The 27,484-nt window shown below is 46.0% G+C and overlaps 2 protein-coding genes across 2 annotated transcripts in view; both read left to right on the forward strand.

Annotated features, from left to right (window-relative positions):
- The first annotated feature begins 9,537 nt into the window (after positions 1-9,537).
- LOC110591054 (transmembrane emp24 domain-containing protein 9-like) lies at positions 9,538-12,920 on the forward strand. The gene is made up of 5 exons (XM_021701956.1): positions 9,538-9,760; positions 10,129-10,229; positions 10,543-10,668; positions 12,149-12,295; positions 12,434-12,920. Exons 1-5 carry the CDS (start codon positions 9,631-9,633, stop codon positions 12,581-12,583), a joined length of 654 nt encoding a protein of 217 aa, XP_021557631.1. The 5' UTR covers positions 9,538-9,630; the 3' UTR covers positions 12,584-12,920.
- Positions 12,921-26,163: 13,243 nt separating this feature from the next.
- The window catches only part of YTHDC2 (YTH domain containing 2), a 73,436-nt gene continuing 72,115 nt past the window's right edge, over positions 26,164-27,484 (forward strand). Inside the window, exon 1 of the mRNA XM_021701891.1 lies at positions 26,164-26,344. Coding sequence (XP_021557566.1) covers positions 26,164-26,344 — 181 coding nt within the window. The remainder of the gene's footprint in view (positions 26,345-27,484) is intronic.

Consider the following 27,484-nt stretch of genomic DNA (forward strand, 5'->3'; position numbering starts at 1 on the left):
CAGACCATCAAAATATATGAAGTAAAAATTGACAGAATTGAAGGGAGAAATAGATAGTTCTATGATAAGAGTTGGAGACTTCAATACCCTACTCTCAATAATGGAAAGAACAACCAGCCAAAAGGTAAGTAATGAAATGGAAACCTTGAGTAAGTGGGTAAGCCAACTAGATCTAATAGACTTCCGAAACATTCTACCCAACAACAACAGAGTACACATTCTTCTGAAGTGCATATGGGACACTTTCCAAGGTAGATGAAATATTAGGAATATATTGAAACAAATTAAGTCAATAGATTTTATTTTTTTAAAGATTCTATTTATTTATTTGAGAGAGAGAGAGAGCATGAGCAGGGCAGAGGCAGAGGAAGAAAAAGACTCCCCACTGAGTGGGGAGCCGGATGTGGATCTCAATCCCAGGAGCCTGGATTCGTAACCTGAGCCAAGGGCAAATGCTTACCTGATTGAGCCACCCAGGCGCCCCTAAATCAATAGATTGTAAAAGATAGATATCATACAATTTAACTTCTCTGACGACATGGGATGAGGTTAGAAATAAATTACAGAAGGAAAACTGGAAAATGTAAAATTTGTGGAAATTAAATAAGACTTAAAATCTATTTAGACTTTTAAAAAATGGTGGCTCAGTCGGTTAAGCGTCTGCCTTCGGCTCAGGTCATGATCCCAGGGTCCTGGGATCGAGTCCCGCATCGGGCTCCCTGCTCCGTGGGGAGCCTGCTTCTCCCTCTGCTTCTGTCTCTCTCTCTGTCTCTCATGAATAAATAAATAAAATCTTAAAAAAAAATGGTGATTAGATCTATTCATTTATTAAATACTATGAGTTGAGCACATATTTTGTGCCAAGTCCTATGCTCAGTATTAGAAATATGTTGGTGGGGCGCCTGAGTGGCTCAGTCGTTAAGCGTCTGCCTTCAGCTCAGGTCATGATCCCAGGGTCCTGGGATCAAGCCCCGCATCGGGCTCCCTGCTCTGTGGGAAGCCTGCTTCTCCCTCTCCCACTGCCTCTGCTTGTGTTCCCTCTTTCGCTGTGTCTCTCTCTGTCAAATAAATAAATAAAATCTTTAAAAAAAAAAAAAGAAATATGTTGGTGATCCAAAAATAGACACATTCTCTGGCCATTTGGTGCTTACAGTTTAGCAATATTGTAATTATATATTTCTATTTTTTTTCTCTTTAAGCAACATCCTCTTTTTTTTTTTAAGATTTTATTTATTCATTTGAAACACAGAGATACACAGAGAGAGAGAGCATGAGCAGGGAGAGAGACAGAGGGAGAGGGAGAAGCAGGCTCCCCGCTGAGCCAGGAGCCCGATGTGGGGCTCGATCCCAGGATCATGACCTGAGTCGAAGGCAGATGCTTAACCAAAGGAGCCACCCAGGCGCCCCTCCTCTTTTTTTCTTAAGATTTTATTTATTTATTTGGGAGAGAGAGAATGAGCTGGGGGGAGGGGCAGAGGGAGAAGGAAGCTCCCCACTGAGCAGGGAGCCCAAGGGGCAGGGCTTGATCCCAGGACCCCGGGATTATGATCTGAGCTGAAGGCAGATGCTTAACCAACTGAGCCACCCAGGCGCCCCTAATTAACACCCTCTTAAGCAACCAATCAATCAAGAAGAAATCACAGGGGATTTCTGAGAAAAATCCCTAGAGATGAATGATAACAAAAACACAAACTTACCGAAACATATGGGACACACAGAAAGCAGTGCTAAAAAAGACATTTATAGCTATAAATGTGTACACTCATAAGCAAGAAATATCTCAAATCAACAACTTCACTTTACAACTTGAAGAACTAGAAAAAGAAGACCTAAACCCTAAGTAGAAGAAAGGACCTTTACCCATCTTGTTGGAAATCTCCCCCACTGGGCATTGGACACAGTCAAAGCAGTAGGTGGGCTTCATGTCCCAAACAGTTTTCCTAAATCCACAGCCACAGCTCTGAGAACACTCAGAGGTGGGAGTCTGAGCAGTATTCGGAAAAGAGAGGTCATGAGGGATTAAGTAATGGAGGGAATGTAGAAGAGGCAGTAGGAGGAGAATTTGAATGTGTGAGTGTATGTGTATATATATATATATTATATATATATATATATATAATATATATATATATCCTGTGTGTGTGTGTGTGAGAGAGAGAGAGAGAGATTTGGGGCACAGGTATGAAATTTATTCCTGATACGTGTTTGGGGCCACAGGGAAATTGGAAAGAACATCAGCCAGTGTTGATGGTAATTGAACTTACTTTACTTTGATTCCATCCACCTGTCCTTAAGGCAGAAGCTCCTCCAGAAGGACACCACACTCTCAGGAGGTAAATACCAGCACCACCTCTCTCCAGACCCAGGGAGCAGTTCTGGGGTTCCCTTCCTCCTCCAGTGGTGGTTGGCCCCATTGAACTGACAAGCATTCACATAGCTGGGTCCTGAGGCTAGGGTGATTGACACAGACCTCTGAGAGGCAGAGAGCTCTGTAGCATGAACCAGCAGCAAGAGTTGCTCACCTGGAGCAACCCTAGGGGCAGGAAGACCTGCGGACCAGAGAAGGGAATGGATGTGTCCAAGGTCATATAATCAACCAACGGCAGAACCAGTCCAGAATCCTGGATCCTGGTTCAGGATAGGGATGAGGAAGGATGGAGACAAGGAACCACCTTGAGTTGTTTGAATTTGCTCTTCAAAGCCTGAATCATAGCTGGGGCTTTGCCAAACTGGGGACAGCAATATTCTGGCAGCTGGAGCAGTGGAAACCCAATATCCTATTTTGTTCTTTTTTTTTTTTTTAAAGATTTTATTTATTTCAGAGAGAGAGAAACTGCCTGGCTAGCTCAGTCGGTAGAGCATGAGACTCTTATTTCAGAGAGAGAGAGAGAGAGAGAGAGAGCACACACTAGCAGGGGGAGCGGCAGAGGGAGAAAAAGAAGTATATTTCCCACTGAGCAGGGAGCCCGATGTGGGGCTCAATCCCAGGACCCTGAGATCATGACCTTAGCCTAAGGCAGCCGCTTAACTGACTGAGCCACCCAGGCACCCCTCCTATTTTGCTCTTAACTTGGGCTACCCTACCTGGACCCCAACCTGCTCCACCCCAATCCAAGAGAAGGTAGGGCAGTGACCCACCTCCTGCCCTGTTCCCCTCACTTAGTTTGTAAAGCCCTAGTAGAGGTGGGAAGAGAATGATGCCATGGCCCTTTGGAGACCCAGTGGTGTAAACTCCAGTTGGGGGGAGTTGGTATATAACTACATTTTCTATTTTCTGTATTCTTGGTGCTCTGGCATCTGGGGCTTGACTAAGAGGTACTGTACCTCTCAGGGTTAGCCAGTTCCTAGATATAGCAAAGGACTCTCCTGAAAGTGCACCTTTCTTTCTTTTAAAAAAACTCATTCATTTTATTTAAAATGACAAAGTAACACATTTATTATAGAAAACTTAGAAAACAGAAATCAGCAATAATATGAAATTTTAAGGCACTCTTAGTCCCATCACATTGAGATTACCATAATTAACATTTTGGTGAATTTCCTCCAGATATTATTACTGTTTCTATAGATTTTTAATATAAATGAGATCACACATTTATATACCTCCCCCTCCCCCCTGCCACTTTCTGGAGAGTGAACTCTCTAGTTTGGCTGAGTTTGCCTCTTGTCGGTGTTTTATCATCTGGTAAATTCAGAAGGTGCCTCTGTGTGGTCTGCAAGGTGGTGGAGAGGGTGGAACTTTCACAGACCACCCAACCAATCCAAAGTCCATACCCCCAGGCGCCATTTTTAGTGAACTCTCATGTGCCAAGCCAACATCCCGGTGCCCTAATCTACTCAAGGCCAGGTACCAGACCATTTGGGACAGCCCCTACAAGCCAGAGCCTGCTGAAATTATTCCAACTAGTCGATCCTAAACCTGCTCACCTTGCTCCCTGCTCCCCACACCAATTCCTTCCCATGAAGCTGCAATAAAGGCTTTTACCCCTGCTTTCCCGTCACTCGCTCTACCTCCTGACTGACCCTGGCGCAGTCCCCCGTGGCCCTTGCATGGTGTGGTATAGCCACTCGTCTTGGGAACTGTGGGTAAGAAACTATTTTTCAATGGCAACCATCTCCTATTCTGTTGGCCTCACCATACCAGAATAAAGCCTACATTTGAATACAGGGAAAGCAGAGACATGGGAGGTGCTATGGGATGGGGGGCAGGGGGCAGGTGGGGACCGAGGGAGGGGAAGGGAAGTAAGTAGAGCACATCTGTGTCACTGTCTGCATTTGCCATCTGCCTCCTCTTTGCTCCACTTTGGTCTCCCCATCACGTCCCTTCCCTCCCTTTTCCCTTGGGTTTTTTCTCATCAGGGACAATGAATGACCTTTGAACTTTGAACCTGAAGAATGAGGCCTCCCACATGCAGGAAAGATGGAAAGGCTTCCTTCCAGGGCAGGAGCAGTTACTGGTTAGGGAACTTGACAGAAAGGATTGGCAACAAAAGGTGGTCTGAGAAATCTACATCCCATGTCCAGGTTCATCTGTGCGACCTCAGGCATGAGGAGAAAGGATATGCCCTTGGAGGGAGCTGAACCCAGAGAAGTGTTCTGGTGCCTCAGTCAAGTCTGTGCATTTCTTCAACTGTCCAGAAGAGATGTTTAGAAGACAGAGAACTCTGAGGGGACTGCAAACATTTTACTGTGGGAAAAACATCATGGCATTTTGGCTGTAGTAGAGCTGAGACTGAGGTGGGCAGGTATGTAGCGTTTGGCCACATTTCCCCTAGAAGTCCTCTGAGTCTTGGGGTCAATGGTTTCCTGACTCTCAGGGACTGAGGCACAGCTTGGCCACTCTCCTGATTTGCCCTACCTATGGGAACCCCCAGAGTGTTGGGGGGGCAGGAGGACACAAGCCCTCAGTTAGGGTTCAGTCAGGCACAGACCTGTGGGACAGACTGCCCCAGGAGGGATGGACTGGTGACCCAGTGAGACTCCTGACAAAACTCACCAGGAGTGTAAGGATCCTGTTAGAGGAACCACTGTAAGCCTAAGGAGGGTGGTGAAGCAGGTTCAGCAAAACATTGTTTGTGATATCCCTGAATTCAGCACCACCACCCCCATGTCTAGGTGTTCTGGGATAGAGAGCACAAGGAAAAGAACTTTCTTAGGAATTCTCTTTGTAGAGATGGTCACAAGGAATGGAAGTTGTTTTTCCACAGGCCAGGGGGAAAATGAGTGTAGAAGGCAGTGGTTCAGAGGAAGGGACAGTGGCATGGTCCTGCTCTGGGGATGGTGTGAAAATCAGCAGCAAACCAGAAGAATCCACCCAACACCAGAGCAGAAGAATTGCACAGGGCAGCTCTGATTTTATTTTTATTTTTTTAAAAGATGTTATTTATTTATTCATGACAGAGAGAGAGAGAGAGAGAGAGAGAGAGAGAGAGGCAGAGGGAGAAGCAGGCTCTCAAGGAGCAGGGAGCCTGATGCGGGACTCGATCCCAGGACTCTGGGATCATGACCTGAGCTGAAGGCAGACGCTTAACCATCTGAGCCACCCAGGTGCCCAACTCTGATTTTATGTACAGAACATTCTATCCCTGATGCATCCCCACCCTAAGCATGCCCAGGTCAGGATGCCTATGGAAATAATCAGGAGGAGACATCATAAGAAAACCAGACATAGAGTATGGAGATTTTGGCTTTTCCTATAATTACGAGTCATCATTACCCTTCTTCCCTCTTTTTCTCCCCCCTTCTTCTTCCTTGCTTGCTTCCCTGTGCCTTCCCCCCTCCCTCTTCTGTCCTTCACTGTTTCCTTCTTCTTCCATCTTCTCTTTCATTTTCATGTGTCTCCCTTCTTTTCCCTCCATACTCTCTCCCTTCTCTCTTTCTTTCCTCTCTCTTCCCTTTCTCCAAGCAGACATCAACTGCATACTGATGCTGTTGCTAGCTCTTTGCTAGGCTGTGGGGAGCACAGACATAAATGTCTCTTTCAGCTATCAGCCCGGAATGCCTTGCTTGTGAATGGACTATTGCAATTCAATGTGGTTAACATAGCAATAGAGGCATTGACAAAGCCCCCAGGAGGAGGAAACAAATATGACAATGCTGCTGGACTTGAGTCTTGAAAGGATAAATAGGAATGAGGCAAGTGGAGGAGGTAGGGATGGAGGCTCAGGGCATTCCCCAGAAAGGGCACTGCAGGTGGTAGAGGCCTGGATTTCCCTGGGTTTTGTGACTCTGGATTTTTAAAAAAGATTTTATTTATTTATTTGTCAGAGAGGGAGAGAGCACAAGCAGGGGGGAGTGGCAGGTAGAGGGAGAAGCAGGCTCCCGGCTGAGCAAGAAGACTGATCCCAGGACCCTAGGATCATGACCTGAGCCTGAGGCAGACACTTAACTGACTGAGCCATCCAGGCATCCCTGATTCTGGATTTTTAAAAAAAGTTTTTTATATGAATTATATCAAATCTACTACTGTATGAATGGAAATTAAGTCTTTATGCAGTTTTTTTTTAAATGATTCTTAATTCTTCAGTATCGTAATCTCCAAGAGAAGACTAGACGTGTTCTAAGAAACACTTTTTTTTTAAGATTATTTATTTATTTGACAGAGAGACAGTGAGAGAGGGAACACAAGCAGGGGGAGTGGGAGAGGGAGAAGCAGGCTTCCCACCGAGCAGGGAGCCCGATGCGGGGCTCAATCCCAGGACCCTGGGATCATGAGCCGAGTCAAAGGCAGATGCTTAACGACTGAGCCACCCAGGTGCCCCTTTATGCAGTTTTATATGCTGTAATATTTCTTCAAATAAATATCTCCTTTTAAAAAAAACAAACCTGTGGAAGTCTGATGTCTTGGAGGAACCACAGATGAGGCAAGTAGATGTAGCACCCCAGTGTCTTCTTTGAATCTCACAAATGGCACCCAGGTTCAGTGATATTGGCAGCCATTGCAGAATGAGGTTTTTACCAAGTGGATTCCAGAAGGGTGGGTTCATTGCTCTCATGTTCCTAGCCTTGTCATCAGTCAGAAACAGGTTCTTTCCTTCCTTCCTTCCTTCTTTCTTTTCTTTCTTTCTTCCTTTCTTTTTTCTTCCTTTCTTCCTTCCTTTCTTCCTTCCTTCCTTCCTTTCTTCCTTCCTTTCTTTCTTCCTTTCTTCCTTTCTTTCTTTCTCTCTCTCTCTTTCTTTCTTTCTTTCTTTCTTTCTTTCTTGGAGAGAGAGAGAGCCGCCCCACCCACCCACCTCCATGAGGCCCTATCCCAGGACCCTGAGACCAGGACCCCAGCCAAAGTCAGATGCTTTTCTGACTGAGCCACCTGGGCACCCCCAGGTTGTTCTGTTTTTGTTTTTGTTTTAAAGATTTTATTTGTTTATTTGACAGAGAGAGACACAGTGAGAGCAGGAACACAAGCAGGGGGAGTGGGAGAGGGAGAAGCAGGCCTCCCGCTGAGCAGGGAGCCCGATGCGGGACTCGATCCCAGGACCCTGGGATCATGACCTGAGCCAATGGCAGACGCCCAACGACTGAGCCACCCAGGCGCCCAGGTTGTTCTGTTTTTAACAAAACACTTTTGCTACTTGGACAGTCATGTTCCCCCTTCCTAATGTCTGGTTTCTGGGCCTTGAAATCTCACTGGTGCACTATCTCCTACATACATGTAGCTGCAAGCATTTTCCACTTTGTACACTTTGGGAGATTCCTGTGAGTAGTCTGGCCAATGGACCACTGCCATGCAAGACTGGTATTCACAGTGTGGTGTGGGGGCTGGTACTGGTCCATGTTTGTTACAGGTCTGCAATGAGGTAAGTACAGAAATTGACTAAGCATTTAGGAATTTTTACAGAAATTTAATATTGATGTGATATCCAAGCACATGATTAGTTTCATTTTTTATTGTATTTTATAGGAGTATTGGCTTGTGAGGGATTGCAAATTTTATTAAAAACAAAACAGCCAATGCTTTACTACAGGCGGTGGTACTGGTCTAGAGAGGAACCACGCTTCAGGACCACGGACAGCACCTCGCTTCCCAAGACTGAATCCTGGCTTTTCTGCCTCTGCTCCCAGCTTGGGCTGCACCCCTGGTGAACAACTAGCTCCCAAATCTCCAACAGATGCTTTTCTTATTTGACCTTTCTAATGTATGACTTTTGTTAACATCCAAATCTGTCATTTTTGTTTAATGATCATTCCCAGTGAAGAAATAAAAAACACTGCCAATGAGCTACACCACTAAAATGAGGGGACCATTCCTGGTAACTAAAACATATTGTCAATCTTTTTTTTTATAATATTCTTATTTATTTATTTGACAGAGAGAGAGAACACACAAGCAGGGGGAGGGGCGGGCAGAGGGATAGGGAGAATCAGGCTCCCCGCTGTGCAGGGAGCCCATGTAGGGCTCCATCCCAGGACCCTGAGCCAAAGGCAGATGCTTAACCATCTGAGCCATCCAGATGCCCCCATATTGTCAATCTTAAGACACTGTATTGAGATTATATATATATGTATAAAGATCATCATCATCGTCGTCATCACCACATATTACTGAATAAACTAATGAGCATCTCTTATCACTGGGCACTAGGAGGTGGAAGACTTCATCCCATTACCTGGGTTGGGCTGCAGCTTTCTATTGACATGTTTGGGTCTACAGTGTTCTACCCTGGGCATTGTGAACTTTGGAATTCTCGAGACTTGCTTTTTCTGGGTCCCCATTTTGTCATGTTGGCTTCACCCTCCCACTCCTTTCAGTTGTGTACCCCTATCCTTTTCCAGTGGCTTGCTTGCCATCTTCTCTTCCTTCCAGGCTCACCCACAACCTTTTTTTGGTCCCAATGCAGAGAAAAGTACACTGGAGGAAGGGCTCCCCTGTTGAAGTGTGCTCAGCACCTCCTGCGCCCTCAGATTCAGTCCAATTACCTCCTCCCTCCACGTTCCTATAACTTTTCTTCCCCCAGTCCCTTAAGCGGCCAACTGGCTGCTAGGCAATCCTGGGTTCCCCTGCCTAAACTGCTCTTGTTCCCCGCTGCACGGGGAGATTTTAACCATCCTTCAAGGCTTGAGTCAAATCTATCTCTACCAGGAAAACCGCGACATTTCCCCCTCCCCTTCCTGAATTACTGCTTCAGGGCTTCTCATTCCGTCTCACCATGTCACCTCCTTCCCCCAATCGATTCTAAGCTCTTCGAGGTTGAAGTCCAGGTAATAAACTTCCCATTAGCCCCATCCCTTCCCCACACATCTGGGTGGCTGCCCTGCAAGTTGCAGAGGGCAAGCCCCCTCCCCTCTTTGAGGCTGTTACCCCAATCAGCAAGAAGGGCTAACAGCACCCATGCGTCCCCGAGTTTCTGCGCGGAGTAAGAGACGCGGGGCGGTGGAAATCGCTCCAGAGCCTGGCGCGGGTTGGGTCGGGGCTTGCATGGCCCCTCCGCAGCGTGGAGCAGCAGGAACGCGCCGGGGGCGGGGCCGCGCGGGGACTCCCGGGAGTTGTAGTCCGCGAGCGCGCTCGCAGTCTCCGTACGCTCCGCGCGGAGACCCGTGGACTCGCCTGCGAAGGTGGCGGGGGCCTGTGGGGCTGGAGGGGCTGGGCCCGGGGCTGGCCCCGGGCGGGGATGGGGCAGAGCGCAAGCAACCGGTATGGCCCTGCTGTTGCTGCTGGGGCAGCTGCTGGCGCTCATGGGCCATGGGGGCGCGTTCTACCTCGAGGTCCGCGAGCTGGAGGAGAAGTGCTTCATACAGGAGATCCCCGATGGTATCGTGGTCATAGGTGCGCGCGCCCGCCACTCCCGGCCTTGCCCTCCCTGCACCCAGAGTCCTGAGAGGGGAGGGGAATGGGGCGCCATGGCACCAGCTCAGGTCCTCACCTTCCCTCCCCTGCTGGGGGTGGGCTGGGGCTGGGAGGGAATGGGTGGACAGAAGTCTGGCCAAGGCATCCTCTCTCTTGCTTGTGCGGGGCGCCGAGTCTTATCCAGACTCGAAGGACGGCAAAGAAGTGGTGCTGGAGAAGGGAGGAAAAGCGGAGGGCCTTGGTCAGGATCCTCAGACTCGAGATCTTCCTGTCCCTCGACACCCACCCCCGACCACCATGACTTGGTCACGGGGATGGACGGAATGCACCTGTTGGCTCTCCGTTAGGTAACTACAAGACGGAGCTCTACGACCCCGCTATGGAAAAGTACCAGCCCTCCCCGCAGTGGATCAATTTGTTCGTGTTTGTGAAAGACCCCGAGAACAAGGTGAGGCAGGCCTTTACTCCTTGCAGGCCCCCCAACGCCCAGCGTCAATGCGTAGCCCTCTCTGGTCCTTCATTTCTCACAGAAGGATCTGTCTCCTCACAGGCAGGCTAGCTCAAGGAGGGCCATGGTCTTTGCCATCTGTATTCTGTATTAGCAGTGCTGGCATCTGAGACTTTCCAGCCAAACCGATGCCATTTCCCTCACACCCACCCCTCTGGCCTGGGGGGGTCTTCACCTGGGATACCCCCAGAATTCTCCTGGGAGCAGGTACAAGGCTAACTTCTCTGTGCTCACTGGATGCTGCTTCCTTTAGAACCTTCTGGCCCAACAGTACGGCCCTCAGGGCAGCTTCACCTTCACCTCCCAGTCTCCCGGAGAGCACCAGATCTGCCTCCACCTTGAGTCCATCCGGTTCGCCCTCTTCTATGATGGCAAGCTGGTGAGTGTGGCAGGCAGGAGGCCCCCGTCCCCAGGGGCTCAATTCCTTGGCCTCTAGAGTGAGAGGGGTGTGGTGGGTGGTGCCTATTGAGTAGGGCAGGGACTTCACCTGACGCATCCCAAGAACCACTCCTGAGGATGAAAGGGGACCTTGGGAGGGAGTCACTCTGACTTAAAACTCTCCCTTGGACATTGCTGCTATAAACATCGGGGTGCACGTACCCCTTCGGATCCCTACATTTGTATCTTGGGGTAAATACCCAGTAGTGCAATTGCTGGGTCAAACGGTAGCTCTATTCTCAACTTTTTGAGGAGCCTCCATATGCCATTTGCAACGACATGGATGGAACTGGAGGGTATTATGCTGAGCGAAATAAGTCAATCAGAGAAAGATGTATCATATGACCTCACTGACATGAGGAATTCTTAATCTCAGGAAACAAACTGAGGGTTGCTGGAGTGGAGGGGGGGGTGGGAGGGATAGGGTGGCTGGGTGACAGACATTGGGGAGGGTATGTGCTATGGTGAGTGCTGTGAATTGTGTAAGACTGTTGAATCACAGACCTGTACCCCTGAAACAAATACATTATATGTTAAAAAAAAAAAAAAGATAGCAGGAAGGGAAAAATGAAGGGGGGGATATCGGAGGGGGAGACAAACCATGAGAGATTATGGACTCTGAGAAACAAACTGAGGGTTCTAGAGGGGAGAGGGGTGGAGGGATGGGTTAGCCTGGTGATGGGTATTTTTTTTTTTTTAAGATTTTATTTATTCATTTGAGACACAGAGATAGAGAGAAAGCATGAGCAGGGAGAGAGGCAGAGGGAGAGGGAGAAGTAGGTTCCTCGCTGAGCCAGGAGCCCGATGTGGGGCTCAATCCCAGGACCCTGGGATCGAGCCCCGCATTGGGCTCCCTGCTCCGCGGGAAGCCTGCTTCTCCCTCTCCCTCTCCCCTTGCTTGTGTTCCCTCTCTTGCTGTGTCTCTGTCAAATAAATAAAAAAAATCTTAAAAAAAAAAAACTAATGATGTATGGTGATTAATGTAAAAAAATAAAAGAAAATTTGACAGCAAAACAACAACAACAACAACAAAAAAACACAAACTCTCCCTTGGCTCCCAGCCAACCCTAGGATAAAGACCAAGCTTCATAGCGTGAGAGTCAGAGCTATTCTGCCCGAGTGCTTCAGGGCTCTCCCCTGTCACCTCCCCATACAGAACTTCTAGTAAACTGCCTGGCTCAGAGTCACATCTCTATTTCTCTGCACGTGTAGTCCCATCCTCTGTGTTTTGAGTGTAGAACTCCACACAAGCAGGGTCCCGATCTGGTGTTTTGACCCCCTGAGCAGGGCCAGTCACCAAGTCGGTGTGTGAGGAACGGAGCTGCCAGCATCAGGTCCAGACAGAGATGTAGAAGCTAGATTTCTGGCAGGTTCACAGAGCTAAGCTCCCCTGACCCCCATCCTGGGTTCCCCTGTTCCAGGCCATTCACTTGGACATGCAGTTGGGTGAACACACCAACGATTATGCGGAATTTGCAGCCAAGGACAAGCTGACCCAGATGCATCTGCGTGTACAGCAGCTTGTGGAGCAGGTGGAGTTGATCCAGAAGGAGCAGGAGTATCAGAGGGTGAGGGGCTGGGTTGGCACAGCTGGGGCAGGGGCTGTGTGACCTCCTGGGAAGTGGCTCTTCCAGCTCTTTCCCCCGAGGGTGTGGGGGTGAAATTCAGTTCTAGACAGGCGGCTTCTCCCTTCTCTCCTCCCGCAGTGGCGAGAGGAGCGCTTCCGGCAGACCAGCGAGAGCACCAACCAGCGGGTGCTGTGGTGGTCCATTCTGCAGACCTTCATCCTGGTTGCCACGGGTGTCTGGCAGATGCAGCACCTCAAGAGTTTCTTTAAAGCCAAGAAGCTGGTGTAGTTGGGCCCCAGAAACCTAGCCCCAACTCATTCCCCTTCTGTTAACTGATGGAAAGTGGCCTGGCCTGGTCTATTTCCTGGCTCCCAATCCCCCAACCCTGCAGGGGGGACAGAGGACCTCTTTCAACTGGTTTCTCAGCCAGCATTTGGGAGAGGATGGGTTGCCCACTAGATGCTTGGTCGGGGAGCTGCAGGATTTTGTGGCTCTGTGCTGTTGAGGAGGAAGGTGAGGGTGCCCCACACCCCTGGCTAAACCGGATGGATGAACTGTCCCAAGATGGAGAGAATTAAGCATGAATTAAGAGTGACTATAAACTGCAACCTTTCTGACCTAAACATTTATTGCCTCCCGCTCTGCAATTCATTCTGGTGTTTTGTTTCTAACCAGATATTAACATGTGAGGCTCTGCATGCATTGGTGGGGACTGATCGTGAAATGGATGGGATGAAGAAAGCTTGTTCTCCAAAAGCCTTAGCAACCTGGGGAGCCCTTTCCAGAAAGGTCCAATTTGGGCCCATCTTATGGGTAACCTGAGTGCTTGTGGTGATCCTGTGCCTCTTTGTGGGCTCCGGTCAGGTTCATGTGCTCTTCTGTTGGTTTCTTCCAGGTAGTCGGATGAGCACCTCTGTCTTCCCACTATTTTTCAGCCAACTAGTGTCTCTCTTTATGATGTTACAGGTTAATTTTTTTTCAGGAGATGCTTTCTTTTCTCCTTTAAAAAAAAAAAAAATAGGATTCCAAGTAATAGTTTCCATTATAGTCAGCATCTCCTATAACTTGACCTTCACATGTGCACACAGGTGTAGATGACCAGGCATCTATGCACCCACCGCATCTGCCTGCTCTAGCCCACATTTTACCTCTGCTGGTTGCCCTGTTGGAATAGTCATCTCCCATGTGAATCTGACATTTTCTGTGATAAGGAAATTCACTGGCTGGCACCCTCAACAAAATGAAGTCTAAATCATCAAGGCTAAGGATGTTATTAAACGGAGACTCCCCATGAGGAGGGGGATGTGGGGACAGCCCCAGCACTTGGCCCCTGAGACAGACACACCCACCCCTAGGATATGTTTGAGGGACACTGCAAGCCTTGGAGATTCGCTCATTTGTGGGCGTGGTCATGACTGGCCTCTGGAAAGTATGAGTGGACTGAACTGACGGCTGGTGGGGAACCACTGGAGAGTAACCTCAGACCACAGTTTGTGATCTTAGGGCCCATTACCCTTACCTGAAGGGGTGTGACTGTGTGTGTGTGGGGGTGCTCTGCTCTCCAGAAGGCACATTTTTGCACATGGAGCCTATGGTCTGATACCAAATGAGGCAAACACCAAATGTGTTTATTAGCTTTTTACAGATGCTGGAAGTAACGCAGTATGTTTGTGGGGTGGCAGGATGAATTATGAGCAGGTACAGGATTGAAACCGAGGATCCCTGACTTTTCCTCCAGGTGTCTGCATTTACACTTTGGCCTGCTTGCATTTTTTAAAAACTGATCTTTGAGGGGGTCTGGGTGGTTCAGTGGGTTGGTTAAGCGTGAAGCTCTTGATTTCAGTTCAGGTCTTGATCTCCCGGGTCCTGAGTTTGAGCCCTGTGTTAACCACCAGCTGGGCGTGGAGCCTACTTTAAAAAAGCAAAAACAAACAAACAAACAAACAACAGGGGCGCCTACGTGGCTTAGTCAATTAAGCATTCCTAAAGCTCCTGATTTCTGCTTAGTCAATTAAGCATCCCCAAAGCTCCTGATTTCTGCTCAGGTCATGATCCCAGAGTCCTGGAATTGAGCACTGCCTTCCATAGGGGTTCCAGATGGAGTCTGCTTGAGATTCCCTTTCCCTCTCCCTCTGCCCTCCACCCCCTCCCCCCAAGCTCGAGCGCGCTTTCTCCCTCTAGGATAAACAAATAAATCTTAAAAAAAAAAAAAAAAAAGGGCAAAAAAACGAACAAAACAAACCCCTCTGAATTTTGAAAAAGTGACACAAATGGTGCGCCAACTTCTCTTGGGGGGCAAAAAAAAAAAAAAAAAAAAGCCAAGGAGACTCCCTTTACCTTTTTTGCTCTTCAAAACCCATCCACTCCTAGAATTGGTCTGATCTGATCTGGTCTGTATGGTCCCAGGCATTCCCCCGCACAGCATCAGTACCAGACATCATCCACGCGGGCTTTGCTGCAGGGGCTCCGCCGTGGTGGCTCCTCTCCAGGACATGGTTTGGTGCCCCAGTGGCCCGCAGGTAAAGGAGTATTGGTGGGGGTCTTGGGGAGAGTCGCCTGTTTTGGAGGGCTCTGTGCTCAGTGTGAGATCAACAGAGGGTCTGTGTCTGCCTTTCCAGGATTTTAACCAAATTCCAGTGTATTTGGCAGCTCTTCGGAGTTAGTTTCTGATTGTGCCTACCATAAGGTCTCATAGAAGATGGAGGTTTCCTCTCTAGTTTGGGTTCTCTTTGTTTGATCTTGGGGAGGGAAGTTTAATGAGGATGTGTTGACATTCCCCCCTCATTACAAGTCTTTAACTCATTTTTCTTAACAGTAACAATATAACATCATCTTGGTTCATACAGCACCTTATTTTTAACCATTCCTGTGATGAACGTGGTTAAGATTTCTTTCCCCCAATTATTTTTTTCAATGATTCATCTGCTTATTTTAGAGAGAGAGAGAGAGAGAGTATGTGCGTGTGCACGGGCAGCGGAGGGGCTTAGGGAGAAGAGAATGTTTTTTTTTTTTTTTAAGATTTTATTTATTTATTTGACAGAGAGAGACACAGCGAGAGAGGGAACACAAGCGGGGGGGTGGGAGAGGGAGAAGCAGGCTTCCCGCTGAGCGGGGAGCCTGATGCGGGGCTCGATCCCAGGACCCCGAGATCATGACCTGAGCCGAAGGCAGATGCCCAACGACTGAGCCACCCAGGCGCCCGGGGAGAAGAGAATGTTAAGCAGACTCCGTGCTGAGCATAGAGCCCAACGTGGGGCTCCATCTCACTACCCTGAGATCACAACCCGAGGTAAAAAGAAGAGTCAGTGGCTTAACTGACTGTGCCACCCAGGCCCCCCCCCCCCCCATTATTTGCTCTTACATATATTGCTGCAATAACAATTCGTGTTCATTTTCTAAGAAAGCATTACTGTAGGACATAGTTTTTGATAAGAAATCACAAAATTCCCCTTTCAAACTTTGTACCAATTATAGTTTCACCAGCAGTGTATTGCAGTGCTTAATTTCCACACTCTGGTCAACCGTTCTCAACCTTTTTAATCTTTGCAAAAGTTTAAAAGTGGATGAAAAGTTGTATTTCCTTTTATTTTCTGTTTATTTCATTTCCTTCCTATCCTTTTCATTTTTATTTCCTCAGATGCTGAGTGTTTCTTCTCGGTCATTGATTTCTTCTGTGAATTGCTGATTGTGTTTTTCTTTCTTTTGCTTTTTTAAAGATATTTATTTATTTATTTGAGAGAGAGAGCACAGAGGGAGAGTGAGAGGGAGAAGCAGACTCCCTGCTAAGTAGAGAGCCCGACTCCATCTCAGGACCCTGAGATAACCTACTGAGCCACCCAGGCGCCCCTGGTTGTGTTTTTCTTAGTGCTATTATAACTACATGCTGATTTCACCACCATTCGGAATTAACAAATGATCACAGAATTAATAAATGATAACTTTTTATAATAAAAGTTTCTAGTATTTTAAAAATTAAACTTTTTATGTTGAGATAATTATAGGTTCACATGCAGTTGTAAGAAACAATGCAGAGAGATCCAATGTACCCATTACCCAGTTTCCCCCATAGTAACATCTTGCCCACGTATAATACAATATCACAACCAGAATATTGACATTGATACAGTCAAGACAGGGAACATTTCCATCAGCACAGGGATCCCTCATGTTGACTTATTATACCTACACTTTACTTCCCTATTCCTTCACCCCGTCTTTCACCCTAGACAACAATTAATCTGTGTTCTCCATTTCTATAATTTTGTCAAGAATGTTATATACGTGGAATCATGCAGTATGCAACTTTTTGAGATTGGCTTTTTCCATTTAGTATAATTCTCTGGATATTTATTCAGTTTATTGAATGTTTCCACAGCTTCTTTTTATAGTAAGGAGTAACCATTACACACAGTGTATAAAAATATAATTCTGTGAGGGGCGCCTGGGTGGCTCAGTCGTTGGGCGTCTGCCTTCGGCTCAGGTCGTGATCCCGGCGTCCCGGGATCGAGTCCCGCATTGGGCTCCCTGCTCGGCGGGAAGCCTGCTTCTCCCTCTCCCACTCCCCCTGCTTGTGTTCCTGCTCTCGCTGTCTCTCTCTGTCAAATAAATAAAATCTTAAAATATATATATATATATATATATATATATAATTCTGTGATATCCACAACCGAAAGGGTAAGAACAGAGCTGTTAAAGGAGCAGAGTTTTTGGGTGTTACTGAAGGTAAACTGGCATAAATTCCAATTAGAGTGATATAACTGTAGGATGTTAAATGTCATTCCCATGGTAACCACATAGAAAATAGCCATAGAATATATACTAAAGGAAATGAGAAAGGAATTTGAATATTTCACTACTAAAAAATTAAACGCAAAGAAGACAGTAAATGCAAGACATGAGGAACAAAAAGCTTCTAAGGCAAATAGAAAACAAATAGCAAAATGACAGAAGTCCTTCCTTATCAGTAATTACTTTAAATGTAAATGGATTAAACTCTCCAATGAAAAGATAAAGATTGGCAAAATGGATAAAAGCCATGACCCAAGTATATGTTGTCTATGGGAGACTTGCTTTAGATCCAGACATAAAAGTGAAAGAATAGAAAAGGCTATTCCATATGAACAGTAACCAGAAGAGAGCAGGGAGACTATCTAGTATCAGACAAAAAAGACTTTAAATCAGAAAAGGTTACAAGATATGGTAATGGCACAAAGAGAGACACATAGATCTCTGGAACAGGATAGAGAGCCCAGAAATAAACCCACACTTATATGGTCTATTAATCTACAACAAAGGACGCAAGAATATATAATGGAGAAAAGACAGTCTTTTCAATAAATGGTGTTGGGAAAACTGGCAGCTACAGGCAAAAAAGAAACTGGATCACTTTCTTACACCATACGCAAAATAAACTCAAAATGGATTAAAGACCTAAATATAAAATCTAAAATCATAAAACTTTTAAAGGATAATATAGGCAGTAATCTCTTGGGCATTGGCCTTAGGAACATATTTATGGAAGGAAAGGGAAGGCAAGGGAAACAAAAGCAATAATAAGCTGTTGGGATTTTGTCAAACTAAAAAGATTTTTGCACATCAGAGGAAACCATCAACAAAATGCACAGGCAACCTACTGAATGGGAGAAAACATTTGCAAATGATATATCTGATAAGGGGTTAATTTCCAAAATATACGAAGAACTCATACAATTCAACACCAAAAAAGAAAAAAAACAACAACACACAAAACAAACCAAAACACCCCAATCTGATTAAAAAATGGACAGAGAACCTGAATAGACATCTTTCCAAAGAAGACATACAGATGGGCAACAGACACATGAAAAGATGCTCAACATCATTCAAGAGCTAGGAAATGCAAAGCAAAATCACAATGAGATACTGCCTCACAGCAGTCAGAATGGCTAGAATCAAAAAGACAAGAAAAAACAAGTGTTGATGAGGATGTGGAGAAAAGGGAACTCTTGTGCACTGTTGCTAAGAATGTAAATTGATGCACCACTGTGGAAAACAGTATGGAGGTTCCTCAAAAAATTAAAAATAGGACTGCCATACAGTCCAGGGGTACCTGGGTGGCTCATTTGGTTAAGTGTCTGCCTTCGGTTCAGGTCACTGGGATCGAGCCCCGCATTGGGCTCCCTGTTCAGCGGGGAGTCTGATTGTCCCTCTCCCTTTCCCTCTGCCCCTCTCCTTGTTTGCACACACACATTCTCTCTCTCTCTCAAATAAATAAATAAAATCTCAAAAAAAAAAAAAAGAACTTACCATGCAGTCCAGTAATTCCACTCCTGGGTACCCAAAGAAAATGAAAACACTAATTTAAAAAGATATATGTACCTCTATATTCATTGCACCTTTATGTACAATGCCAAGACATGGAAGCAACCTGTGTCCATCGATAGAGAATGGATAAAGAAGAAATGGTGTGTATATATATATATATATATCACTCAGCCTTAAAAAAAGAATTAAATTCTGCTATTTGTGACAACATGGATGGACCTAGAGGATATTATGCTGAGTGAGGTAAATCAGACAGAGAAAGACAGATACCATATAATTTCACTTATATGTGGAATCTTTTTTTATAAAGATTTAATTAATTTATTTGAGAGACAGAGAGAGAGAAAGAGAGAGCATGAGCAGAGGGGAGGGGCAGAGGGAGAGGGAGAAGCAGACTCCTTGCTGAGCGGGGAGTCTGATGTGGAGCTCAATCCCAGGACCCTGGGATCATGACCTGAGCTGAATGCAGATGCTCAACCAAATGAGCCATCCAGGTGTCCCTTAAAGATTTTATTTATTAGAGAGTGAGTGCGTGCATGAGTGGGGGGAGGGGCAGAGGAAGAGGGAGAGAGAGAGAATCCCAAGTAGGTTCCATGACCAGCATGGAGCCTGACGTGGGGCTTGATCTCACAATGCTGAGATCATGACCTGAGCAAAAATCAAGAGTCAGACGCTTGATGGACTGTCACCCAGGTGCCCCTATAATAAGTCTTTAAATCAGGTAGTGTTAGTCCTCAACTTTTTTTTGTATTTCCAGGTTGTTTTGGCTATTTTAGTGCATTTCAATATGAAGCATCAGCTTGTTAATTTTTCAGAAAAAAACCTGCTGGGGGGAGCCTGGGTGGCTCAGTCGGTTAAGCGTCTGACTCTTGATTTCAGTTCAGGTCATGATCTTAGGGTCCTGAGATTGAGTCCCGTGTCAGGCTCTGTGCTCAGTGGGGAGTCTGTTTGAGGATTCTCTCTCTCTCCCTCTTCCTTTGCCCTCCCCCGCCCCAAAATAAATAAATCTTAAAAAAAAAAGAGAGAGAGAGAAAGAAATGTGCGGGGATTTTGACTGGGATTGTGTTGAATTTGTAGACCAATGTGAGGAGAACTGATATCTTAACATTACTGAGTTTTCTGGTCCCTGAACACAGTGTATCTTTTCATTTTTATAGATCTTTAATTTTTCTGAGCATGTTCTTGTGTAGTTTTTGGTTCTTTAAATCAATTAATTAGAATCAGATAATTCACTTTCTTTCTTGTGTGTGTTTTGCTAGTTATTTGTGGTTAATTACAGTGAAAAATGGGGCCGACATGAAAGTGACACTATCATTTCAACTCACTACCCGTTTGCCAGAGCTAATCATATGTTCCCACCCAACTGTAAGGGGGCCAGGAACTACAATTCTGCTACACGCCGGGAAAGGAAGAAAACCAGAAATATTTGGTGACCATCACTGAGGACTATCACAATACCCTTGGTGGCCTACCCCACAGCCATTTCTCATCCCTTATGACTTGCTAAGAGAACCCCAATTCTGTCTACTCTCCTCTGGGTGACATCTGCTTTAGAAAAGACCGGACCTTTCATGGTAATCCCATTCATTCCTATTTGGGGGTTAGTGCATTAACCATGTCTGGCTAAGAGACGTAAGGATGTCTATTTCTGGAACTTCTGGGAAGGTGTTTTTTCTCTCTCTCTTAAAAGATGACATCAGACAGTGGGTACTTATCTTTCATGCCTTGGTGGCGTGTTACAATGTGATTACAACCAAGAGCTGCAACCAAGAGGGGAGTGGCAGATGTTAAAGATGACAGAGTGGTAAGATGGACAGATGCTGGATGATTGAAGGCACTGGTGTGCCATGTTGAAATAATCAGCCCTGGAAGCACTCTACCCCTAGACTTCTTATTATATAAGGTAAGAAAGGTCCTTACTATGGGCCCTTTTTTGCTTGGGTTTTCTGTCAAGTGAAGCAAAAAACATCTAACTATACCAGAATGCTAAGGCTGAGTCATAAGCTGGACATTGTGGTAATAAGTACTTCATCCGCATAAAGGTAATATAATCTAATTTCATCCTCATAAGAACACTGTGACATAGGTGTTATCATATCCATTTTGTGGGTGGGGAGATTAAATCATTGCACGAGGCCACACAACTCTAAGTGATAAAAACAAGGACGAAAGCTTTTTTTTATTCTGTTATGTTAATCAGCATACATTACATCATTAGTTTTTTTTTTTAAAGATTTTTATTTATTTATTTGAGAGAGAGAGAATGAGAGACAGAGAGCATGAGAGGGAGGAGGGTGAGAGGGAGAAGCAGACTCCCTGCCGAGCAGGGAGCCCGATGCGGGACTCGATCCCGGGACTCCAGGATCATGACCTGAGCCGAAGGCAGTCGCTTAACCAACTGAGCCACCCAGGAGCCCTACATCATTAGTTTTTGTTGTAGTGTTCCATGATTCATTGTTTGTGCATAACACCCAGTGCTCCATGCAGAACGTGCCCTCTTTAATACCCATCACCAGGCTAACCCATCCCCCACCCCCTCCCCTCTAGAACCCTCAGTGTGTTTTTCAGAGAAGGACGAAAGCTTTTGGTCTAGTCTATGCAAAGGATAACTTGAAATCATTTGTGAATATTCTATATCTTCCTTACTTTAATTGTTCTCTGAAGCATATGTAAAAAGTAGAATTGCAGTGTTTCACCCTAAGCACCCAGAAATTTCCAGGGGTATGGAAAAATACCAGAGAATGTAGAGCTGATTAACCTTATGATTTATTGCTATGTAACTTTAGGCAAGTATTTTTTTTTAAGATTTTATTCATTTAATGGATAAAGAAGATACACAACGGAATATTATGCAGCCATCAAAAAATGAAATCTTGCCATTTGCAACAATGTGGATAGAACTAGAGGGTATTATGCTAAGTGAAATAAGTCAATCAGAGAAGGACAATTATCATATGATCTCACTGATATGGGGAATTTGAGAAACAAGACAGAGGATCATAGGGGAAGGGAGGGAAAAATGAAACAAGATGAAACCAGAGAGGGAGACAAACCTAAGAGACTCTTAATCTCAGGAAACAAACTGAGGGTTGCTGGAGTGGAGGGGTTTGGGAGGGATAGGGTGGCTGGGTGATGGACATTGGGGAGGGTATGTGCTATGGTGAGCGCTGTGAATTGTGTAAGACTGATGAATCACAGACTTGTACCCCTGAAACAAATAATACCTTATATGTTAATAAAAAAGAGTACAATAAAAAAAAAGATTTTATTTATTTATTTGGGAGAGATAGATAGCAAGAGAGAGAGCATGACTGGGGGGCAAAGAGAGGGAGAATCAGGCTCCCCACTAAGCAGGGAGCCTGATGCAGGGCTCGATCCCAGGACCCCGAGATCACCACCCAAGCCAAAGACAGATGCCCAACAGACTGAGCCACCCAGGTGCCCCAAGTATTCTTTTTTTATTTGAATGAATATGTTCTATATACTTACCAGGCACCAGGAATACAAGCATTTAGTCACTCATCCAAAAAGAAAGGAAAGAATGACAGGGTGCCTGGCTGGCTCAATTAGTAGATGTGACTCTTGATCTTGGGGTTGTGAGTTCGAGCCCCACGTTGGGTGTAGAGATTACTAAGAAAAATAAATAAATTAAAAAAAAAAAACAAAGAGTGAAAAAAGGAATACAGCATGAAATCAATGCTTGATACTTACATGTTATGTCATATTCACAACCATCCTATGAGTTTTAAATATACCTATTTACAGAGGGGAAATCTGAAGGTCAGAGTAAGTAGTTAAGCCACAAAGCCAATAAATGGTGGAACTATGAAGTTATGGGATAAGATTGAGAACAATTATGTGTCTGACTCCTTATAAAATGTTTTATCACTACATATTTGCTGCATCCAGATATTATCTACCATCTGTGTTCTGTCTCTGAATGAAGCTGGGCTTCATAGATGGGGTCTGCTTTCTATCTCTACCTCATTTATTACTAATAGCATGGCCTTGTGCTAGTTATTTTAACCTCATCCAGTCTGCTGCTTCATCTGTATTATCTGTATCATGAGGTAATATAACTTCTTCATATGGTTTTCTGAAGCTTGGGAAAATAAGACAATGCTCATGGGCACTTAATTAATGGCAGGGTATTATTATGGCACAGCTAAGGAAATGACAATACACAGAGATCAAGGTAGTAGTAAATGTTCACACAGTTCAGTGATATCTATGCCAGGGCCAGAATATAGAACGTACTTCTGCAACAGGCAGAAGACATGAATAGACATTTTTTTTCCCAAAGACGACATCCAGATGGCTAACAGACACATGAAAAATGCTCAATATCTTTCATCACCGAGGAAATGAAATCAAAACCATGATGAGGGGCGCCAGGGTGGCTCAGTTGGTTGAGTATCTGACTCTTGATTTTGGCTCAGGTCACAATGTCAGGGTTGTTGAGTCTGCTTGGGATTCTCTCTCTCTTTGCCCACCCCTCCGCCCCCCCGCCAGCCCCAGTGTGCATGTGCACGTGAACACACGCTCTCTCTCAAAACAAAACAAAACAAAACACAGCGAGATACCATCTCACACCTGTCAGAATGGCTAAAATTAACAACACAGGAAACAACAGATGTTGGCGAGGATGTGGAGAAAGGGGAACACTTTTCCACTGTTGATGGGAATGCAAACTGGTGCAGCCACTCTGGAAAACAGTATGGAATTTCCTCAAAAAGTTAAAAATAGAGCTACCTTATGACCCAGCAATTGCACTACTAAGTGTTTACCCAAAGGTTACAAAAATACTGATTTGAAGGGGCACATTGCACCCCAATGTTTATAGCACCATTATCAACATTAGCCAAACTATGGAAAGAGCCCAAATGTCTATCGACTGATGAATGGATAAAGATATATATATATATATGCCATCAAAAAGAATGAAATCTTGCCATTTGCAACAATGTGGTTGGAGCTAGAGTGTATTATGCTAGGCGAAATAAGTCAGTTGGAGAAAGACAAATACCATATGATCTCACTCATATGTGGAATTTTAAGAAACAAAACAGATGAACATAGGGGAAGGGAAAAAAAAGGAGAGAGGGAGGTAAACAATAAGAGAGTCTTTTTTTAAAGGATATTTATTTATTTATTTATTTATTTATTTATTTATTTATTTATTTAATAGAGCGAGAGATAGAGTGAGCGAGCATAAGCAGGGGGAGCAGCAGAGGGAGAGGGAGAAGTAGGCTCCTCGCTGAGCAGAGAGCCCAGCATGGGGCTCCATCCCAGGACCCCGAGACCATGACCTGAATCGAAGGTAGACACTTAACCGACTGAGCCACCCAGGCGCCCCAAGAATAAGAGAGTCTTAACTGTAGAGAGACAACTGAGGGTTAATGGAGGGAGGTGTGTAGGGGGAGGGGCTAAATGGGTGATGAGTATTAGGGAAGGCACTTGTTCTGATGAGCATTAGGTGTTATGTGTAAGTGATAATCACCAAATTCTACACCTGAAACCAATTTTACTATATATGTTAACTAACTAGAAATTAAAAACTTGGAAAAAAAAAACCTATTTCTGCTTATTCGGAACTCTTTCTATTAGCAGACCAAAAAGATTAGGAGCTCAGGATTATGAAGTAAGTTTTCAGAGGGTAGAGATGACCAATCCTGACCCCAGATTCCAAAATATGGCCAACCAATGAATATTTGTTATGTGTCTCTGCAGTTTTAGCTGCTGATGAAACTGACAAACAAGATCAACAAAGTTCCTGCTCTTGAGCTTATATTCTAGTGAAAAGAGCAAATTATAAATAAACAAAATAATTTCAAGCAGTGGTAATTGATAACAGATTGATGTGAGAGAACCTGTCTAGGTAAGGGATAGAATCATGCCTTAAATGATGATAAAGTACTGGGAGGAAGATTGTCCTGGGCAGGAGGAAACAATGCAAATGGAAAGTTCCCCTGATGGTAATGATCTTGGTGTGTTCAAGGCACAGAAAGAAACTAGTGCATGTGACCACTGAAAGTGAGGATGAGAGCTCTGGAAGATGAGATTCAGGGAGGTAGGGCAGAGGCCAGCTAAGGCAGGGTCTTGAGAGTCATGGTAAAAAAGTTGTGAGTTTTTAGTTGTTGCATGGGGAGCTATTGGTGTGCTTTTTGTAGGAGTGTTATCCTACTTGCCTTATATTTTTATTTTTTAAAGATTTTATTTATTTTGAGAGAGAGAGAGCATGAACAGGGGAGAGGGGCAGTAAGAGAGCAAGAGAGAAGCGGACTACCCGCTGACCAGGGAACCTGATGCAGGGCTCCATCCCAGGACCCTGGGATCAGGATTTATGCCAAAGGCAGCTTAACCCACTGAACCACCCAGGCGCCCCTACCTAGCTTATATATATATATTTTTTAAGATTTTATTTATTTATTTGACAGGGAGATAGCGAGAGCAGGAACACAAGCAGGGGGAGTAGGAGAGGGAGAAGCAGGCTTCCCGGTGAGCAGGGAGCCCGATGTGGGGCTCAATCCCAGGACCCTGGGATCATGACCTGAGCCGAAGGCAGTCGCTTAACGACTGAGCCACCCAGGCGCCCCCCTAGCTTATATTTTTAAAAGGATCACTCTGGTTGCTCTCTGCAGAATGGACCATGGGAAGACCATAGTGGAAGCAGTTAGGGTGTCTGGGATTAGGTTTATGTTAGTGTTATTGTATACAAGCAAGTGCAAATTCTCATAATCTTGTTTGACCTCCAAGACGAAAGAGTTCCACTTTCCTCTTCCATCATCTCATATAGCACTTATAACTATCACTGAAGCACGTACTTTTTTATTGTCTGTCATTCTCATTTAGGGTCGCCACATAAAGTACAGGCGCTCTGTTAAAATCGCATTTCGGTAGAGTAACTTTTTTTTACTATGTGTTCCCAAATATTGCATGGGAAATACTAAAAAAAAAAAAACCAAAAAACCCCCAAACTATTCGTTATCTGAAATGCAAATAAACGGGGCACCCTGCATTTTTATGTGCTAAATCTGCCAACTCTACCCCCATTAGAATGTGAACTCCAAGAGGGCAGGAACCACGTCTGTCTGCTCCCCCACCTACGTCGTGGCGTAGTGCCTGCCGGGCACATAGTGAGAGCCCCTCACAGGCTCACGGAAGGAATTAATGAAGGATTTAAGGAAAGAGTGAGTGACTGAATAAAAGGATGCACGAGAGCGCCTTGGTGCGGACGGGCGGACGGGAGAAGACGGAGAGAATCGGCTGGGTCGGGGCACGACATTGGCCGACAGCTGCCGGGAGGCGAGGAGCGGCCGACGCGCTGAGGTCACGGGCGCCCGCGGCCCTGGTGACGTCATCACGCCCGCGCTCTCCGCTCCGCCGGGGTTTCAGTGGCGCCGGCGCCCCCTCGGCTGTTGTGGTGACTGGGGATTTCTGGTGACCGCGGCCTACCGCAGGTCGCCTGCGGAGCGGTCCAGTCCCGGCAGTGGCCCTCCGTCCTTGTCATTGACCGTCCGCCCGCAGGCCTGGCCGCGACCCCGCGGGGAGAACTTCTCAGGGCCATGTCCAGGCCGAGCAGCGTCTCCCCGCGGCCGCCCGTTCCTGGCGGCGGGGGCGGCCCAGCTCAGTGCGGCCCTGGGGGCGGGGGCCGGGCCAAGGGGCTGAAGGACATTCGTATAGACGAGGAGGTGAAGATCGCAGTCAATATCGCTCTGGAGCGCTTCCGATACGGGGATCAGAGAGGTGAGGTTCCCGACAGGGACCCCGCCGGCTGCCCCGCCTCCCCCCAAGCCGGGACCCACCGTGTGAAGCGGCCGCCTCAGAGTGGGGAGGGAAGGCCTGGGCCGCCCCCGGGCCCACTGGAGCGGGTCTCCCCGGCGGGCCGGGGCCGCGCTTGGTAGCGCTCGGTGGGATGCACGGCGTCCTGCGGATCGGCAGGGTTAAAGCATTTGCCTGGCGTTAATCAGAAGGTGGAAGAGACGGGTTGTTTCTTAGCAGGAAGCGTTTCTTTTCCCAGAGAGAGGCTTGTAGGCAGCTTGGGGCGTCTAACCCACAGTTTTTAGGTATTGGTACACCCCCACCCTTTTTTTTTTTTTTAAAGATTTTATTTATTTATTTGAGAGAGAGAGAATGAGAGACAGAGAGCACGAGAGGGAAGAGGGCAGAAGGGGAAGCAGACCCCCCGCTGAGCAGGGAGCCCAATGTGGGACTCGATCCCGGGACTCCAGGATCATGAGCTGAGCCGAAGGCAGTCGCTTAACCAACTGAGCCACGCAGGCTCCCACCCCCACCCTTTTTTTTTAAAGGAAATTGTGGTAGCCTTAGCTGAGGCACGTTTAAGCTGCAGGAGAAGAGCAGAGGAAATCAGACATGCAGTGGCAATGTGTAGTGTTTTGTTTAAATCCCGAAAGCATCACGCTTAAACACTTAAAATTAAACTGGTTTTGGTACACGTCTTTCACACCTCTTAAGGATGGAAAGCTACTTGTCCTGTGTCGTACAGTGCAGAACCGCAGCCGACCCGAGGTGATCAGTACAACGTACTGAGTGCCCATTCCGATTTGCTGGCCCAAGTAGGGGACCCTTGACCTTGGAAACTTACAATCCAGAACAGGCAATGACTTGGACAGAGAGAACTTACATTAAACAAAGCCTCAGCATTATGAAAGCAACAAATCCAGTCTGAGGTATAGTGAAATATGAATTCTGTAGTTTTGAAAGCAAAGACAATGGAGTTTGACGTTGAGCATTCATCATGCTTGAGCATCGCTCATCACGGAAGGAAATGAATCTTTTTGTTAAGTAAGGACTAAACTAAGTTAAAATAGTAAAATATGTTCATCAGTCATCCTACCAATTGAAGATTCCAGCACAAATAAGAGG

This window comes from Neomonachus schauinslandi, chromosome 7 (assembly GCF_002201575.2).
Source record: "Neomonachus schauinslandi chromosome 7, ASM220157v2, whole genome shotgun sequence".
Lineage (NCBI taxonomy): Eukaryota > Metazoa > Chordata > Mammalia > Carnivora > Phocidae > Neomonachus > Neomonachus schauinslandi.